The sequence below is a fragment of the Belonocnema kinseyi genome, chromosome 7 (assembly GCF_010883055.1).
Source record: "Belonocnema kinseyi isolate 2016_QV_RU_SX_M_011 chromosome 7, B_treatae_v1, whole genome shotgun sequence".
NCBI classification, from domain to species: domain Eukaryota; kingdom Metazoa; phylum Arthropoda; class Insecta; order Hymenoptera; family Cynipidae; genus Belonocnema; species Belonocnema kinseyi.
Window position 1 is genome coordinate 11,221,082 of NC_046663.1, and position 21,192 is coordinate 11,242,273.

Consider the following 21,192-nt stretch of genomic DNA (forward strand, 5'->3'; position numbering starts at 1 on the left):
AACAGAACTACTTTATCGAATCGCAAGAGGAAATTAAATTCGTGGGATATCGAATTCAAAGTGAAAGAGATCCGTCCTGCAGAAAATTATCAGTCGTGCTGTCGGAGGATAGATGGGGTGGGAAGACCAAGATGGGGTTGGAAATAGCCTCTGGACAAAGCAGAATAGCCGCACCGTGGTATAAGCTTCGTTCTCATATATATGTAATTGTAAAATTACCCTCTTACAAAGGGTTCTCTTCAGTATGTATCAACACACAGCCATATTAACGCAAGTATTTTCGCTGTTTATATCGTAATATACATTCAATTACCTTGCGATTAAGTTTCATAAAACGGAATCTAGCGATGTTCATTTCTACTTCACTAATTATTTATTTAAAAAATATTTAACGAGATAAATAGAACTCTAGACAGGTTTAGAAAACCTCTACGTTATTAGTTAATTTTAATACATTACCAAAGTCGAATCAATTAATCTTTATCCACATGACACAATAGCTAACAGATAATAATTTGTATCATTTAAAAAAAATCTTATAATACAGTTATGAATACGGTTCAAAAGCATAAATTCGAAAATATTGGTTTTCAATTTTCTTAATTTTTAAATACTCAATCAGGAAAATTAAAGATTTTCAAATGTATAATTTTGTTACGTTAGTGTTATTGAAAAGAGGCACCTGTTGCCTGTAAAGATGGGTATTTAAAGTCTGGCGATTGTTTAACCTATTGATATAGTCAAAAAATTAAAAAAAAAATGCATAGCAATGTTGAAAACCTTCAACTTGACAAATCAATCATAAAATTTTAGAACAATAATTTTTTTCATATATTTTTGCACTTTTTATTGAACATAATCATTTTCTGTTGATTTTTTTTCAACCTGAAAGCAATTTAAAGAAAAAATCTTTGCTAAAATATATTAATAAAAGGGAAAAAAAGAATACTTAATTCCAAAACATTTTTTTTTAAAGTACAATGTTCAAATTGTAGATTTAAAGAGTGTGTCATTTTAAAGAGGTCTATGGGAAATAAAACTGTTTTAAAATAAAATATTCAAAAATGCACAATTTTCAACATGAAAATCATGTAAATTATACATTTCAAACTGAAAATTAAACTAAAAACTATCCCCCTTCCATCTTAAGCTAAATGTTGAAAAATATAAAATTTAACCCTATCAAACTGATTAATAATGTAAAATATACCAGAATTCCCCTTTGGCAATTTAGAAAAAAAATGAAAATAAAAAATGCTTCCAATTTTACCTTGAGAAAAATTTAAAAATTACTGGATTTCCTTCTCATCAGCTCAATGAAAATATTAATTAAGATTTTAAAAATAAACAGTTCTCTCTTACAATTCAGAAAAAAAGTATAAGCCGAAAATTTATTTCTTGCAACTCCTTTTTCAAATTGAAAAACAAATATAAATAATATCCTCGCTTCTAACTGAATACAAATCTTAAAAATATGAAATTTTTTTTCCGATTCAAAACAAAAATTGAAAATTAACAAATAAAACCCTTACAACTCAATAAAAATGTTAAGAATTTAGAAAAAACTACACTCTTTTCGTACTGAGAAAAATTTGAAAATTGCAGAACTTTTTTTTCTTCAATTCAATGAAATTTTAAAAAACTTGTTAAAAATGAAAAAATGTGTCCTTTTAATACTGGAAAATAAATGTCCTTTCTTTTAACTCCATAAAAATATGAAAAGTACAAAATGTCCCTATTTCAATTCAGGAATAAATTCAAAACAAAAATGTCCTCTTCCAATTCAGAAAAAAATAGTAACTGAAGAAAAATGTCTAGAATCAAAAATCTGACTCTTTAACGCAATAAAATATTAATCAAGATATAAAAACTGAAAAAAGTCTTTCTTCCAATTCCGAAAAAAAATGAGATGGTAAAATTTTGTAAAGTTTCAATTGAACAAAAATATTTGAAATAAAAAATTTTTCTCGCTCTATTCAGTAAAAGATTGAAAATGCAAGATTCTTTTCTTTCATCTTTAGAAAAATGTTTTGAATGGAGAATCGGCCCTGCTGCAACTAAAAAAAATATTAAACAAAATATTAAAAATGAAAAACTCCCTTTTTCAATTCAAACTTTCGGAACTCCATAAAAATGTTAAAAATTAAGAAATGTTTTATTTAAAATTAAAAAAATTGAAAATTTAAGTGCTTAAATTTGAAAGAATTTCTAATTAAATAACAGAATACACAATGTATTTTCTAACCGTATGGTTAACATATATAATACCCTAGCTTTGGCCAAAAAATTTTCAAATTTTGCGCCACGCGAGATGACTAATTACAGCCAAGCAAATGACTGCCACGTCATTCGTATGTTTTATGTCCAAAGATATTTTGAAAATCCCAACTCACCCTTTAGATAGCCTTATAGTCTCATAATATGTTGATTTCGAAAAAATCGTACATCACTCACAGGTTTAAGGATGTACTCACGTGGGGCTCAATGTTTGCAAGGACGAGCATGGTTTCACAAATCGTGCTGAAAAAATTGGACTCCCCGTAAAGACCTGTCTAACCCTACTTGTCATGTAATATTCTACAATTTCAGAAGAGTTTTGATCCTTTTATTTTGTGGTAAAGTATTTAATACTTAAAATGAAAATTTTTCTATAAACACAATTTTAAACTTTAATTTTAATGGCCCAGAAAAATTTCTGTTATCTGGGAAAAGATCAATATTTTTTGTAGAGGCCATCCTGAAATCTTCATATTGAGAAATTAATACTTCTTACAGATTAAAGGTTTTGAAGTTCTACAAAACCTCTACCGAACATATTATCCGCTAGTTGTTCCGAGTAATTCATTTTAAGTTAAAATTTAAATAACGCGTAAACAAAAAGAACATTTTTTCTCTTTCCAAAAATAAAACTAGCAAACTGTATTTCAGTATAATTTAATTTAAAAAAATGCGTTGAAATAATTTTAAAAAATTCTTCTTATTTAAACATTTTTTATTTGAAAGTTCTCACGTTGATAATATGATTTTGAAAACTTTTATATCGAGATTTGCGTCCAATGTATGGTTAGTTGAGAGTCCGTGAGTTAAACATTCGAAGGGAGGTGATTTATGGAAGCTAGACTGATAACAAAATCCTTTCAAGTTAGGTAGGTATACGAAGAATATTTGAATTTATCTCTCTCTCTCTGTATTTTTCCTTCCTGTTTCCCATAAATCGAGTGTTGTATATAATTTAAATCCTGCTCTGGCAGATTCTCAATAAGTATTGTCAATTACGGTACATCTGCGCTATTGGGATTTATTTTTACATGATTGACAGGCCAAAGCAGGGTGGATCTCGACTCATATATAGGATTGAAATAAAAAAGAGAGATGAATAAAATAAAAAATATCCCTCTTTCTAGTGGGTTATGAATTTCGCAAATCATATCATGTCAAGCACAGAAACTCCTGCTATTATCTTAATCTATGAAGAAAATATCAAGAAAAAAATTGCGTATACCCAAAATAAAGTTTTTTAGATCCGAACAAAATTTTTTCATATCAGAAGAAGCTATGCATTGATATTCGGTCAAAGAAAGTTTGTACCCACATCCACTTTCAAGAATAACAAGCTAAAACATTGATTTCTGATAAAAATGTTGATACACATCCTTCTAATGACGAGTGGAGAAATATCAGATATAAGGCAATATAAATATTTGTCTGTTGCCGTGAAAACGACCATTCACAAATCTATTCATTTAAAAAGACGACTTATGAAGTGATACAATCAAATGAACGTCCGGGAATATATTCATTTAAGAAAACGACTTTTGAATTCAAACTGAAATAGCAATGTTCGATTCTCAATAGACTCTTTAAAGATCGATCTTTTTTTGTCGAAGAAAATTTTTTAAAGCAATTCTCATGCGTCCGATTCGAAAAATGACATTTTTGAAAGACCGAGCATCTCTTCCATGCAAACGCCAATCCACAAATATGTGACGTGCTCCAAAGAAAGGGGGCTTACTCTAAATAAATCGAAATCAAGGTTTTTACAATTTTGGTAGTTTTTGAGCTACTATTTTTAATGAAACTACCGGGGAAAAAATTCGAGCGTTATTATTGCTAATAATTGAGTTGTTAGCTACCCGAGAAATTGGGATATGGCTCGACAGCTCGAGATTCTGCGAAACACCTCCCACCACTCATAGCTCCCCCTATGCGTATCATCTATACCCCGTCCGTGAGCCGCGTCTACCACCTATCTCTTTCCGTGAGAATGTAGTGGTAAGTGGAGAGGGAAGATTTCGTAAGTCTTCCCTCTCTCCTAAAAGTCCGGTCTATCGGGTCGACTTCAACCGCTCGCCATGAAAAATCTCACTTTTCAGAGTAAGCTCCCTTTCTTCGTCGCACGTCACATATATTAATTTAAGGAAACGACTTATTAAGTGATTCTAAACTGATTTTTTGAAGATCGATCTTTATCAGTCAAAAGTATCAAAAGTACTAAAAGTATCCTTACGCGCAAATTACCATCCACAATTATATCATTTAAAAAGATATAAACTAAAGATATTTGACTTCGAAAAGATTCTTTGAAGATCGATCTTTTTCAGTTAAAAGATCACTTTTCTGTGTTAATTCTCATGTGTTCGATTCAAGAATTGATCTTTTTGGAAAAACAAAATCCCTACTAAGCAAAGGAGCACCTAGAAATATATTTATATAGGAAAGCATCCACAAATATATTCATTTAAGAAGACGACTTATGGAGTGATACTGAACTATGGATGGTCGATTCTGAACTAATTTTTTTTAAACGATCTTGCTTTCTGCTATTCAAGATCGATTCTAGAGTCAATATTTCTGGAACAATCGAACATCCCTTTACTAAAGGTTAGTTGGTTGTTGGTTAGTTAGTTTGTTGCTCAGGTTTTGATTTTTATAGATATAAACAATTTTTAAAAAAATAATTTTCTTGGCTTCAATTGAAAGAAGAGAAGAAACGTCATTATATAAAATTAAACATTTTTTACTTAGAATTGAAGCAAAAAAATGAAGGTAATGATTTCTAAAATAAAAATATAAAAATAATCTTTTGCTTGGATGTATTTTAAAATTAACTTACCTGAATCGAAAATCACCTCGCTGATCATAATCCATCTCGCGTCAAAATGAAGTCTCAATTTTACGTATTTGCCAATGCGATGATGAAGTTTTACGGAGATATTGTGACCACTCTCAAAAATGTTGTCCTGCATATAATTGTAAGTGATTGGTTCTCCAATAAAGTATGTTCCGCCAATACTGAAAAGTATGTCCACTTGAGAGAAGACCTGAAAGAACCAATGAAAAAAATTAAATTTCCTCCCGCTGAAAGTCCCTCTTTCAATTTTCGCTTTGCGAATTAATTCATCCCTTTCAGAAGACAAATTAAATTTTAAGATTATATTCATCTTGGTTATGAATACAAAGATGGGAGGGAAAGAATAAAAGAGATATTTTTCTTCCCCAGCCATAAAAGAATCTTTATCTAAAAAATCGTAGTCACAAGATCTCGCATATATCGTCGTTGAAAAACGGATTGGTTGAATACTGCGTAAATATGACTTTAAATTGCTGCTTTCACTTTGTTCATTTTATTTTTTCTTATTTTGTAAATCACAATTTCTAAATGAGGGATTTTTCATTCTAAAAATTTACCAATAAATCAATTTAATAAATTAAAATTTACAAATAAATAATTTTATTTCTACACACTGTTGATAAAAGAGAACTTTTAAATTGCGAATGTTTTTTAATATTCTTAAAATTTTTCTTTCACGATTCCTGGGAAAATAAAAAATCATTCAGGTTTTATTTAAAGTGATTAATTTAAGGTTTGCAGGATTTCAAAAAATTGTCGAAAAATTTCGAATTATTTCAAAAGTTATTTCGAAGTTTCAGAAGGATTTCATAGATTAAGAAATAATTTACAATTTAAAATATCTCAAAAAATATAATAAAGCTATAGATTTTTTAAGATTTCGAAAAATTAGTTTTTAAAGAAATCTGTTAAATTTATTCATAAGAGAAAATTGAAACTGAATCTAAAACATACTAATAATTTCCTAACCTTCCTAAAAAAATTGTGAATAGAAGATTTAAAAGCAACATTTTAGAAAAAATTAACTTAAATTTAAGAGACATTTAAAAGTTTTGAAAAGATACAAAAATAATTTTGAACATGTAAGGTTTTCCAAAAATTAAAAGTTAAATGTAGATTTTCCAAGATTTCGAACGAAAAACTTAAAAATACAAATACTAATGTGTACAATTAATAAACTTAAGGAATGAGCATACCATTTTATTATTTTGTTTAAAATTCAACAATAATTTTTTAAACAAAAAAGTCTAATTCTTTGTTAAAAATTATACTTATTTATAGAAAATTCATCCTTGATTTGATTTGAAAATTCAAATATATGGTCGAATATTACATTTTTCGTTGAAAATTCAGAATTTCGTTTTAAAATTTCACCCTGTTTCGTAGAAAATTTATCTTTGTTGCCTAAAATGGAAATACTTGATTGAAAACTAATTTTTTTTTAAAGAGGTTCTTCAACTATTTTGGTGAAATATTGTACTTTCAGGTGAAATCGACCGATTTGGTTTGAAAATTAAAATCTTTTTTGGTGAAATGTGTATCAAATATGAGATTTTTCTTTGAAAGTTCAACTACTTAGTTGAAAAGGGAACTACTTTGTAGACAAATTGTTTTTTTTCGTTGATGATTCATTATTTTTACTCAAAACACTTCTTTCTGAAAATTAATTTTTAATTAGTGGAAAATTAATTCTTTAACTATTTCATTTCTTACTCAAAATTAATATATGGAACTGAAAATTTAACTAGTCCATGTTTGATCAACAAATATGGTTCAGTTGAAAATTTAACTATTTGATTGCAAGTTTTTGCATTTCGTTGAAAATTCGTCTTTTATGATAGAATATTAATCTTCTTTGTGAAAAATTAACCTCTTTCGTTGAGAATTCATTTCTTTGGCTGATATTTCTTATGATTAAGAATTCATGTTTTGATTATAAATATAACTATTTTATTTTGTGTTTAAAATTTATCTTTCAATCGAAAATTTCTGTGTCTTGTCGAAAATTGGTCTTTTTTGGTAGACAATTAATCTTCTTGGTGGAAAATTAATTTTCCTTGTTAAGGATTCCTCGTTTCAGTTGAAAAATAATTTCTTCTGTTAAAAGTTCCACTATGTAGTTAAAAATGCATCTCATTTGGTAGAATGTCAATCATTTCGGTAGAAAATTAAAATTTTCTGTTAAACAATAATTACTTTGGTTGACAATTTAAGCTGCAAGGAAAATTTAGACCAGTCAGGGAAAATGAAAAAAGGTAAGGGAAAAGTCAGGGAAAATGAGAAATTTTCGAAAACCGTACTTTGAAGAAGATAAGAAGTGGGATAATGTTCTGATTTTCTGATCAAGTCATTTGGTCACCAAAGCGATTGATGATTTTAGTAAAATAAAAATATTAGTTTGTACCTAGATATATATTTTTATTGAATCCAGATTTAGTGTATAAATTTGCCATATATTTTAAATTTATTGACAGTTTAAAAGTTTTGTGGCAGCGTTTCTAAAGCTTCGATTCTGAAAACTTGACGCATGAGTCGATCAACTGTTTTAGCAGAGAATGGAGAAATCGTGTCTATCCATCTGAAAAAGTATCCGTTCAGAATTTTTTGACTTTCATATAAAATTTGATAAAAGTTCACTGCATTTTCCAAGTTCGATCGAGTATATGATCCACTTATAAATCAAAAGTCTTACCATTCTGATTGAATTCGAATTGCATCAAAAAGTTCTGCAGTATTGACAGATAAATGATGGAGAAATGAGTTTTGAATCCTAAAAATTAAATTCGATTACTGATGGAATTTTTCAACAATTTGATTGCAGAAAAGGTTGTAAATGAAATAAGATTGAATCAAAATCCTATAATTATATTCATCTCAAATTAAATTCTACAAAATGTAATATCAGTTTATAAATTGATATACTAGAATATAATGAAATGTTACGGATACAAATTATTCGAATTATCGCCAAATGCCAGAAACATTGGAAAACATTAATTATATACAGGGATTACAGTCAGACGCTATTCCCGCTTTTACCCCTTTTTATAAATCCCCTATATCCGTATATTTTACAATTTTCTCAATTTTTGGTCTTTTTTTGTAGATGTGTTAAATTTTTCAAGAATTATAGTAATAAGAAGCTAGTGGCCATTAATTAAGAAATTAGGAGAGAAAAAATATACCTTACAATTAATTGAGATACTCTTGTATTTATCACATTTAATTTCAGAAAAATGTGTAAAATTCATAAAAAAATTGATTGATAAAATCGGCAAAAAGGCTGTTAATAATCAAAAAATATTTGAGGTCAACTAGTGCTTAAAAATTCGTTTCTTTTTTTTCGACACTAATTTTTTTTTTAATGAAATTGTAAACATTCTATTTTTCGTTGAAAAACTATATTTTTTTGTTAAAATTTCTTCTATTTGGTTAAGAGTTTAGATGTTTTATTGACAATTTATCCTTTTTTTTAAATAATCTTTTCACTTAAAGAATTTATCTTTCCTCTTAAAAACTTAACCGTTCAGATGAAATTTTATTTTCTATTATCTGAAAAATATTTCTTAGTTTAAAATTGAACTAGATTAGTGAAAACATTTTTTTTTTATTTGGAAATTATATTCTTAACTGAAAATGTAACCAATCTAGATAAATATTACATCATTTTAGTTGAAAATTTATCTATTTGGTTGACAATTCATTTTTAACTTTAAATTTACCCAGTCAATTCTTGGTTCAATATCTATATTTTTAGTTGAAAATTCATATATTTTACTCAAATTTTTTCTGTAGAAAATTAATGTTTTTGGTTAAAAATTCATCATTTTTGTTGAAAAATCAACTATTTCAGTTGAAGATTCATATTTTAGTTCAAGATTTATTACTTTTGCTAAAAAATGAACTATTTTCTTGAAATTTTATTTCCTATTAAATTAAAAACTAATATTTTTCAATAAAAATGTAAATATTTCATTTTAGTTGAAAACTTTCCTTTTTTAGTTAAAAATTCAAATATTTTCTTGAAAATTTGAGTTTTTTTATTAAAAATTCTGCTCTTTTGTCGGAACATAAATCTTTTTGGTTGAAAATTTGTCTTTTTGGTTGAAAATCCATGTATTTGTTTTAATTATTTTGTTAAAAATTTGTTTTCTTTTTGGGTAAAAATCATTTTTCTGACTGAAAATGTAACGGATTCAATTGAATATTCCATCATTTCATTTTAAGATTCATTTCTTTAGTTACAAATTAATTTTTTTCCAATACAAATTTAAATAATCAATTTTTAATTAAAATTAATATTTTTTAGTTAATAATTAATGTATTCTGTTCAAAATTCGTCTTTTTGTCGTTGAAACTTTACCAATTCGCTTGAAAATTCAATTGTTACTTGAAATTACTTTATCTATTGATGTAAATTTTTTTTTAGTTGAAAAGTCGTTTTCTTTCCTATTAAAGATTGTGTAGCAAACAGAGCATTTAACTAATCCACTCAAATATTCAATTATTTTATTTCAAAATTCATCTCTTTGGCAAAAAGTTAATTTGTTTAAATCCAAAAGTTAACTAATCAATTTTTAGTTGAAGATTATTATTCTTTAGTTATAAATTCATATATTATTGCTAAACAATAGCCTTTATTGGAAGAATATTAACCTTCTTGTTTTGTAAATGCATCATTTTGCTTAAAAATTAAACAGTTTAGTTGAAATTTTTTTGATTTATTTTCTTGGAAATTCGTTTTTTTTTTATTAAAAATTATTTAGTTAACTGAAAATGCAACTGATTCTGTTGAATATCCTATCGTTTTATTTTGAAGTGATTTCTTTTGTTAAGAATTAATTTCTTCAATTGAAAATTTAATTATTTAATTTTTGGTAATAACCTAATATTTTTTAGTTACAAATTCATTTTTGGCTTGAAAATTCAAAGGTTTAGATAAACATTTTTCTTTATTCATTGAAAAATCTTTCTTAGTTGAAAATTAAACTGTTTTGTAAAATTTGTTTTCTTCTTATTAAAGATTATTTTGTTAACTGAAAATTTAACTAATTCAGTTGAATAATTTATTATTTTATTTTAAAAATTCATGTCTTTGTTTTAAAATTAATTTTTTAATAGAAAACTAAACAAATAAATTTTTATTTGAAGATTAATGCATTTTATTATTTTATTTATCTATTTTCTTCGTCTTGGTTGATAATTCATCTTTTTGGTTTAAAACTCAACTATTATAAGTTAAGATTAATTATTTTAGTTAAAAATTTATTACTTCAATTCAAAATGTAACTGTTTTTAAAAATCTATTTTTTATTTTGGGTCGAAAATTATCTTTTCAACTAAAAATTTAACGGTCCAATGTTTGGTTAAAAATTTATATTTTCAAGTTGAAAAGCCAAGAACTTATTCGAAAATTTATATTTTAGTTGAAAATTGAATATTTCTTTAAAAGTTCATGCCTTTCATTGAAAATTGTTATTTTTTGGTAGAAAATCAATCCTCATGTGTGAGAATTCTTCTTTTTTGATAAAAATTCAACTATTGCTGTTAAACACTCATTATTTCAGTTTAAAATTCACCACTTTGGTTAAAAATATTAATTATTTTGTTGTAAATTCATTTTTATTTTTGAAAAATAATTTTTTCACTGAAATTTTTTTCCTTATTTTGATGAAAAAATTGCCTTAGTTCCCATGTTTTTACACAGCTTAAAGCGACCTGGAAAATATATTTTATTCAAAACAATAATATGTTAAATATGCACTAAGTTTTACATATATGAAGATAAAGTAACAAAAAATTGTTTGAATTATTATTTAATTCATGGAATTATCCATTTATTTAATTAATTTTTTTTTAATTACCAAAAACATCCCTATTTTTCCAAAATTAAAGTGCTGAAACACTGTGAATTCTCTAGATGTGTAAAGTATAGATTTTGATTAGAAATATCCAGAAAAAGTAATTCGAATGAAAGTTCTAACAGGCACCAACGATCGACAGGACAATTGAGGCATCAGTAACAGAGAAAATCGTACTCGTTTCACCGAGGTAATACCAATTTTGTACGAGCAGACGATGCTATTGAGAAAGAAAAACGAAAAAAAAATCGAAACCTGCTGTCAGCAGTGACACGGCAATATCTGAATATAAATGCGTTTATTTGATAGTGTTGTAAATATATGTGTATGTGAGTTTATACTGGTTTATACGATAGATTTGCACAAAACTCGTTTGTACTCGTCCGCGGGTTTTGTATATTCGATTTGAAAGCGTGCCGCGTGTTGTGACCAGCATACGATTCAAAACGTCATTTATCTGCACGCGGTCGCATAATAATGCTTTCGTAGTGAATCTGATAAAGAGAAATTCCATTTCGGATCAGAGCAATTCCTAATAGCACGGAACGTTCCGGGAACGTGCCTGGGACGTTCCGCGGGAACCTTTGGAACTTTCCCTGAGCGTGTAAAATGTCCGCCACTTGGGAAGGTTCCACTGGGACCTGAGGGGAACCTTTCATTATTTTTATTTTTAATAACAATTATCTCGTAAACCGTAAGAAATAGGTTAAAAAAATGCCATTTCTGAGTTTGGAGTACCGCATATACTATGCTAATAGCACGGAACTTGTCTGGAACTTATTCTTTGAACATGAACAGGGAACACGTTCAGGGGACGCTTTTACTTTGATTTTATTTTGATGTCTTGTAGCTGTTCTTCAAACTTGAAATTTTTCTGCCCTAAGGCAGTTTTAAAGGGCGAACCTTAAGGGGATTGAAATGACTGGAGGTGTCGCATATACATAATACAACTACAAGGATGCATTATTTAATGTAATTTTTTGACCACATAATCTGAAGGCAATTTCACTCGCCGCAGCGAAGTTAATTTTCTTGAAAAATATTCTTGTTCTTGTTGTTTTTTTCAATAAATAAAAATTGAGCGTTCTTTTGCGCCGGAAAATGCAACACGCTAGCTATTGTGTATGCAGGGCTGCCGCCACTTGGTCTAGTTTCAATTTGAATAACATCTGCAAGTAAATTATCTCCGTAGTTTATACATAATATAATAATATAATACAATAATACAAATTAATAATAATATATTATAATGGTAATTTTTAGGCAGGTTTGATAGTGAGAAAAAAAACTTTATAGCAGGCAAAAAGAGGATAGTATATCATATATTTCCAAAAAATTATCATTATAGGTTTTTATTTATTTTTATTATTGTACTATGACTACGCTAGTGTAATATTTCATTCGACTTGAAATTAGGCCGGGCAACTGTAGCCTGGTACACAGTGTTAACTGGCGCATTGCATTTTCAGGCGCAAAGGAACACTCAATTTTGAGTTACAGAAAAAAAAAAAAAATTTTTTTTTTCAAAATCTCGCTTTGCTCCTGTCAATAAAATTTCATTTAGAGTATGGGTTTTAAATATTAAATTTTGGTGAAAAATAAATTGTTTAAATCAACAATTACAATCCATTTTTGGTAAAAAATTTATCTTCTCCAGATAAAAATTCAACTGTTCAGTTAAGAATGAATTTTTTCAGTTGAAAGTTTAACTTTTTGATTGAAATTTTACGTAATTTGTTGATAATTCATCTCCTTTCGTTGAAAATAATATTTTTTGGTTGAAAATTAAATTTTTTTGTATATCTGTTTCAAAATTGATGTAATTTGGTGAAAATTTATGTTTTTTGTTTTAAAATTAATTTCTTAACTGATCATTTAACCATTTCATTGTTTGTAAATTCATCTTTTTTATTCAAAAATTTATTTCTTTAGTGAAAAGTTCTTTTTTTTATTAAAAAATGTTTGTTCTTTTATTGAAAGTTAATTTTTTTTTAACCGAAAAGGTAACTATTCTATTTTGGATTAATAGTTTAACTATTTTGATGAAATTCCGTTTTTTTATTTTGGTTAAAAATTAATTTTCTTTGTTTGTTACAAATTCATCTTTTTGGTTCAAAACTATTTTTTTGTTGTTGAAAATTTAAGTATTTCGTTAAAAAATTCGTCTTTTCTAATAGAATATTATACTTTCTGTTTGAAATTTGTTCCTTTAGTTGAAAGTTTAACCATTTTTTTGAGTATTCATTTTTTGTTCTTGAAAAGTAGTTTTTTAAAATGGAAATTTATTCTATTCAGCTCTAAATGCACTTTTTTGCTTGAAAATTTATTCTTTTCAGCTCTAAATGCACTTTTTTGTTTGAAAATATTACTTTTTTTATTTTTGGTGGAAAATTTCATTTTTTTCAGTTGAAAATTGATTTCCGCACTTCAAAATTGAACAATTTTGTTTGAAACTTTATTTTAGTTGTTGAAATTTTACCTTTTTTAGTTGAAACTTCAATTATTTGGTTGAAGATTTAAGTATTTTTTAGGAAATTTCGAACGTGTTTGGTAAACTGATGCAAAAGAAAAATGTAAGAAAAACGCGAAGTACTCAAAATGGAGAGGGAAATGTAAGCGAAGAGATGGAAATAATGATAGAAGAAATCTAAAGAGTATTAGATGGCACAGGCAAATAAGAGTTTCGTAAAGGACGACACAGGAGGAAGTAAGTGAGGAATTAAGAAAATTGAGGAGTAAAGAAAAGGTTTAAAGAAGAGGAAGAGAAGGCTAGGACAAAATAAGAGGTTTGGAAAGAAATCAACAGAGTGAGAAAAAGAAAAGAAAAAGAGGAAACCAGGATGTTGACATGGTAGAATGGTGTAGAAGAGAAGTGCAAGAAAAAAAAGTGATTCTATAAAGCTGTGGAGATGAAGAAGAAACAGTGAAGATGAAGGAAGCTAGCAAGAGAATGTGATAAAAAATTCAGAGAAAGAAGGGTAGGTTAGGAGTAGATTAAAGAATTAAAGGAGGATAAAGGAACGAATGAAAGAATTAACATGAAAAATGGATATGTTGAGGTCAAGGAGAAGTGAACGAAAAATAAAGAGAGAGATTGAAGATATATATATATAGATGTAGAAGAGATGTAGAAGAGATGTAGAGAAATTATTGATGATAAAGGAAAGTGTTCAGAGAATGTGATGACGATTTTCGCGAGAGAAAGGAATATGTGAGAAGTGGATGATAGAATTGGAGAAGGTTAGTTGAAAGAAAGATAGTGAAAGATGGTGACGATGACGAAGAAAAGAAGGTTCGAATAGGAGAGAAGTGAAAAAAGGAAGAATAATTTTATAAGGATGCAGAGATGTATACGAAAGATTAAAGATAAATGAAGTAAAAGGAAAAGGTATACAGATTCAGGGAGATGTAGAGATGTAGAAGAGATGTGAAAGAGAAATTGAATAGAAGGAAAACTCAAAAGGTGATAAAGAGTTTTAGAAAGGAAGAATTGGGTAAAAAATGAATCAAAAACTGTACAAACTTTTATATTAAAAATAACAGCACAAAGTTTAACCATTCCAAACAAAGGACATGCGAAAAATGATCGGATAAAAAAAGAGATCTCTAGTTTTTTCAAAGTATAGTTGGAGGGGGTCGGAGAAAAATTTAAACGAATAAATGTGAAAAATAGTAACGTTGAAGATATTTGAAAGAGAAGTGAAAGTTGAAAGAGAAGTGAAAGGAAGAAGAGGAGAGATTTTGTAAAGATGCATAGCTGTAGTAGAGAGACTGAAGAGAAAAGAAGCTGGCCAAATAATGTGGAAAAGATTTTAGGTAATGGTGGAGGTAGAAGAAAAGTTGAAGAAAAAGGAAGAAAGATTGAGAAGAGACGTGGACATATAGAAAAGATGTGGAAGAGAGATGGAAGAGAGATTGAAGATAATGAAAGCTCGCAAAAAAATTTGATAAAGATTATTAGGAAGGAAGGATTGGGTTAAAAGAGGATTAAACACTGTGTAAAAGTGTTATTTCAAGGTTTATTTGAGGTATTAAGATAAGACTGAGAGAAAGCAGTCAAGAGTGGTACTAAAATGAGTCCACTGATAAGAGCTCAGATTCCGTTGTTTTACATTGAAAATAACAGCATGATGTTTAACTGTTCAGAAACAATTCACACAAAACATGTTTCATAAAAAAGAGATTTATAGTTTTTACAGTGAAGAATTGGAGGAGGTTGAAGGAACTAGTGAAATAATGAATATGAAGAAAGATTGTAAAGATATGTAGACACATAGAAGAGAGATGGAAGATAAAGGAAACTGACAAAAAATGTAGTGAAGGTTTTAGAGAAGGAAGGATTAGTTGAAGAGTGGATTAAAGAATTGGAGGGGAGGGGGAGGGGTCAGCTACAAAAACAAATGAGAAAAATAGTAAGGTTAAGGTGAAAGGAAAAGGAAGAGAGATTCTATAAAGATAGAAAAATTTAGAAAAATTAAAAAAGATTGCAAAGATATATAGAGATGTAGAACAGATTTGGAAGAGAGATTGAAGATAAAGAAAGCTCGCAAGAGAATGACGTATTGCTTTTAGAGAAGAAAGGATAAAGTTAGGAAAAGATTTAAAAATTAAAGGGAGTTAGAGGAACAAAAATAAACAATAAATGTGAAAATGGCAATGATAAGGTGAAAGAGAAGTGAAAGAAAAAGGAAGAGAGATTCAAGAGCGATGTAGAGATATGGAAGAGATACAGAGATATAGAAGGGATAGACTCAATATAGATGGACTAAAGATAAAAGTACCTAGAAAGAGAATGTGTTGAAGATTTTAGAGAAGGAAGGATTAGGTGAGGATTGGATTGAAGAATTGGAGAGGTTAAGAGGAATGAATGAAAGGAATTTAAAGAGTTTACAGACAAATTTTAAGAGAAAGAAGAGAAAGTGAAGATAAAAGAAGCTGGAAAGAGAATGCGGTAAAAATATTTTAGGGAAGGAAGAATTGAGTAAGAAGAGCCTAAAGAATTGGTAGGGGCTACAGGACCGAATAAAATAATGCGTTTGAAAAATGTCAAGGTTAAGGTAGAAGAGAGGTTAAAGGTAATGAAAGAGAGATTTAAAGAAGTAGAAGAAATGGATAAGAGAGATTGAAGATAAAGAAAGCCCGCAAGATAATGTGCTTAAGATTTTAGGGAAGGAAGAATTGGGTAAGGAGTGGAATAAAGAAATGTAGAGGGTTAAAGGAATGAATGAAAGACTTAATGCGAAAAATGATAAGTTTGATGAGAAGAGGAGTGAATGAAAAAGGAAGAGTGCTAAAAATGTAAAGATTGTAGTAGAAGATGTTGGGAAGAGAAAGCGGTGAAAATCTTACGAAAAAAATTATTGAGCGTGAAGGAGTGCGTAAGGAATTGGTTGGGGCTAGAGAAACAAAGAAATGAATGTGTGTGAGAAATGGTGAGGTAAAGATGGAAGAGAAGTTAAAGAAACATAAAGAGAGAGTACAGAGAGATTTACAAAGGTAGCAGGGGTGTGCAAGAAAGATTGAAGATTGAAGAATTGGATGAGGAGTGGAATTAAGAATTATAAAAGGTTGGAGGAATGAAGGAAAGGCTGAATGCGAAAAATGGCATGGTAGATGCAGAACAGAAGTGAAAGAAAATGACAGAGTGTTAAAAATGAAAAGATTGATGTGGAATAGAAATGAAAGAAAACACAAATAAGATAGTTTGAAGCGAGATGTAAAGATGTAGAAGAGAGAGAGAGAGGGGGGTTTAAAGAAGCTTGGAAAAGAATGTGGTACAGATTTTAGGGAAGGAGAGATAGTCTGCGAAGTGGCTTGCATAATTGAAAGGGGTTAGAGGACAAATGGAAGAATTTATTGGAAAAATAATGAGTTTAAAGTAAAAAAGAAGTGAATAAAAAGAAATTATGTTAATCTGCAGAGAGATGTAAAGATGTAGAAGAGATGACAGAGAGAGAGAGAGAGAGAGAGAGAGAGAGATTGAAGGTAAAGAAAGCTTGCAAGAGAATGTAGTAAAGATTTTAGGGAAGGAACAATTGGGTAAGTAGTGTATTTAAAATGTCGAAGAGGGTTATTGGGACGAATAAAAGACAGAATCTGAAAAATGTAAGGGTTCAAGTAGAAGAGAACTGAGAGAAAGGAGAAAAGGGATGGGGATCGATTCACAGGAAGTATCTGTCACAGAGAAAAAGTTACAGCCGATTAAACAGGGTGTATGGGTTGGAGACTGGAGGGAATGATCGAGCGGGTTCAGCAGTTGGGACACCATCAATATCCGGGGGCCATCGTGTCCGAGTAGAATCACATATGTATACGTTAATACTAGGCTCCCGGCTCACACATTCAACACGTGATCGTACTAGCTGCAGGTAGTAGAGTACCGATTTGCATAAGCTCACGAGAGCGTACAGAGATCAAGAGACAAACTACCAGCGAATTATCGCACTTATCGACGATCAGCATTGCTCCGGAAATTATACGAATCATATTATTCAACCAGAAATATACGAGAAGAATGCTTCTCATAATCCTGCCTGCCTGACTGCCTTTCCATCCCACGAATTCATTTCCGCTTGCGTTTCATTGAAATCTCGAGTGAAATTTGTAGTTTCAGAGTTGGAGATAAAACGAGTAAGAATACCTAGTACAAGAGAGTTTTTTAAAAAGAGAAAGCATACCCGGTGTTTTCTTAGCGAATTTGTATGGAAGAGTGAGGAAATGTTTAAAGAGTAAAAGACGGTACGCTTTTCATTATTCTGCATCAGAGAGAAAATTTTTAGGTTTGAATGAATGAAAAGATTCCGGAAATGAGGTACTGAAAGGATGAAATTTATTTGATGGAAGGTTATAGTTGAGTATCCTAACACAGAGCCGATGGGGAAACTTTGGTAATCCATTGGATTGCCCGATTATCGGAAGTGGAAATTCAGTGTAGTCAAAGCAATGCAGTGTAACCCGAAGTAATCCAAGTATAATTCGAAGTAATCCCAGTGTTTCGGAATAATCCGATTGTAATCCACAGTAATTCATAGTAATCCAGTTATATTCTGGAGTAATCTAGAAGTAATCCGGTATAATACACTTGAAATCAGTTGTCACCCAGGGTAATTTATTCATAACTCGGAGTAATCTAGGTCTAATTTGAAGTAATCCCAGTGTTGCGGAGTAGTCCACTTGTAATCTATAGTAATCCCGTTATATTCTGGAGTAATTCGGAGTAATACACTTGTAATCCACACTAATCCAAATATAAACCGGGCTAAGTTGTTCAGCTTTCAACCAATAATTCAAATTTTCTCATCAAAAAGATGAATTTTAAACAGAGAAGGATTTTTCAGACCAGAATGAAAATTCATACGAATTGTTGAAGTTTTAAACAAAAATACGAATTTTTTTTTAAGGAATCATCGTCAAAGCATTAAATCTATTTTTTTTAATCGATCCTTTTTAGTTGAAATTTCATGTATTTTGTCAAAAAGTAATCTTGTGGATTGAAAATTTAACTACTTGGTAGAAAATTCATATATTCATTTATAAATTAATTTTTTAACTGAAAATTTAACTATTTTATTTTTCGTATACATTTTCCTTTCTTAGTTGAGAATTAATGTATTTGAATGAAATTTCGTTTTTCTTTAATATAAAATTAAGATCTTTGCTAGAAAATTCACCTTTTTGGTCTGAAAATTCATTTTTTGTAGTTTCAAATTTTGTTGTTATTTGAAAAATAATCTTTGTAATTAAAAATTTAAATATTCTATTTTTGGTCATAAAATTAGCTTTTTTAGTTAAAAATCTATGTATTTTGTTAAGAGTTGGTCTTTGTTGCTAGAAAATTAATCTTATTGTTTGGAAATTCAGCTGCTTGATTTAAAGTTGAAATAGTTTCTTGAAAATTAATTTTCTGTCTTTAGAGATACAAGTCAGTTAAAAGTTTACCTCTTGTTGAAAATGTAACTATTTTTTGAAATGACTTTTTTTTTGCGAGAAATAATTTTTTTAGTTAAAAATGTATCTTCTTTAGTTAAAAGTTCAACTATTTGGCTGAAAATTTATCTTATACACCTGTGAATTCAGCTGTTGGATTAAGAATTAAAATTCTTTACTACAACTTTTACTCTTTAATTTTTGATTAAAAATATATTCTTTAGTGATAAAAATTGAAATGCTTTTTTGCTAAAAATAGATCTTCCTAGTTGAAAAGTAATTTTTCGTCGTTAAAAATTCAGATACTTGAGAGTAGGAAGGTTTTGTTTAAAATTACCTTTTTATTTTTAGAGATGTTCTTTAGTTGAAAATTCAACTACTTTTTTGTGAAAAATGGATCTTCTTAGTTTAAATTACATTTTTTGTTAAAAATTCGACTAGGTTTATTGGTGAAGAATTAACTTTCTTAATTGGAAATGTAACCATTCCATTTTTTGCTAAAAATGTATCTATTTTATAAAAAACTTAATCTTCTCAGTTAGTTATTATTATTTTTTGTATAAAATAATCTGCGTTATTGAAAATTAAATAATTTTGTTAAAAAGTATCCCTTTTAGTTAAAATGCCAACTCTTATATTTTTGTTAAAGAATTCATCTCTTTCTACTGGTTATTTTAAAATGTAACTATTTCGTAGAAAATTCACTTTTTGTTCAAAATTTATATTTTTCTACTAAACAATTAATTGAAATATTTTCTGGTTGTAAGTTCAACTTAAAAGAAAATCTGTCGTTTTTTATTAACAAATTCCTCTTTTTTAGTACAACTTTCAACTTTCTTGTATAAAAATGCAACTATTTTTTGGAATTTTTTTTATCAATAAAAAATGTATCTGTTTTAAGAGAAAACTCATCTTTAAAAAAATGCAACCATATGTGGTAAAGAATTAAACAATTTTCCTAAAAAGTCATTCATTTAATTTAAAATATCTTTTTTTTTAATTAAATTTTTTTCGTAGAAACTTATGTTTTAGTAAAAGTTGCATTTTTTAAGAAACTGCAACTTTTTGGTTTAAAACAATTCTTCTTTTTTGAGTATCAAACTATTTTGTTTTAAAGATTTAATTGCATCTGAAAATGGTAAACAATCATTTTCTTTATTTGAAATTTCATTTTTGTTGAGTAACAATGCATCAGTTTCGTGTCAAATTAATTTTTCGCTGAAAAGTCATGTTTTCTAATTGAAAATTCAATTTTTGTGAAGAAAATTCATCTTTTGACTTGAAACTTTAACAATTAAGATAATATTTTATTCATTTCTTAAATGAATAATTTTTATTTGTGTAAAATTCGTCTTTTTGGTTTACCAATAATTTTTTGTATGAATTTCTTCATTTTCAGTTGGAATATAAACTAAAACACTTCTTTTATTAAGAATTTATCTTTTAAGGTAGAAAATTCAACTATTATGTTAAAAGTTTAATTATTTTGTTGAAAATTCAAGTATTTTGTTAAAAAGCCATGTCTTAATTTAAAATAAATTAAGGGCATGTGAAACTTCGTCGTGTGGTAAATCGGGTTCAGTTCTCTCCGTTTTTTCCGCAAAAATGAAAATATTAAAAAAATAAATTCAGAGATGCTATAAAGTCCAGGTTGTTAACTTTTTGACAAAACTGCCAATCGAGGTTGTTTATGGTTTTTAAATCTAATAAGTAAAAGTTCATTTTAAACCCACTTTAATCGCAGAGTAAAATTTTGTCTTTCCAATTTTCACGTTTCACTAATACTTCGTGTTAAATATCTTTTTAATTTTTCAACTATTTCATTATTTTCCTTAAAATTTTTATTCAAAAATTTCCTTGATTGATCTATTATATATTTTGTTACTTCAGGATACGTTCAAAGTAAATCTTTCTTCGTATATAATCTTGGCAACAGCGTCAGCTGACGGTTCTTTTCTTGTACATTTGTACAGTTTTCAAAGCTTTTTAAAAAGTGGATAGTCATTTGTCGCAAGGAGAGCATTTTTCATTTGGGAATGATAAATTATAAAGTTTTGAAAGCTTACTGGTCATCGATTCCGTAAATGCATGTATTAGCTGTTTTTTTTACAAACATAATTTTTTTTTGAGACCTTTCTTTGATACTTGATGGATTTACATACGGTGTAATTGCCTGATTTGAACACACGCGGAACTTACCAGTAATTCGGAGGTTACAATTTTTACAAACACTGTCCCTTGAAATGATTCTTCTTTCCGGGAAAAAAGTCCTAA

The 21,192-nt window shown here is 28.3% G+C and overlaps 1 protein-coding gene across 1 annotated transcript in view; it reads right to left on the minus strand.

Annotated features, from left to right (window-relative positions):
• Nucleotides 1–21,192, minus strand: part of LOC117176894 (discoidin domain-containing receptor 2-like) — a 559,289-nt gene that overhangs the window by 119,965 nt on the left and 418,132 nt on the right. Inside the window, exon 8 of the mRNA XM_033367265.1 lies at nucleotides 5,114–5,321. Within this exon, the coding sequence (XP_033223156.1) occupies nucleotides 5,114–5,321 (208 nt within the window). The remainder of the gene's footprint in view (nucleotides 1–5,113; nucleotides 5,322–21,192) is intronic.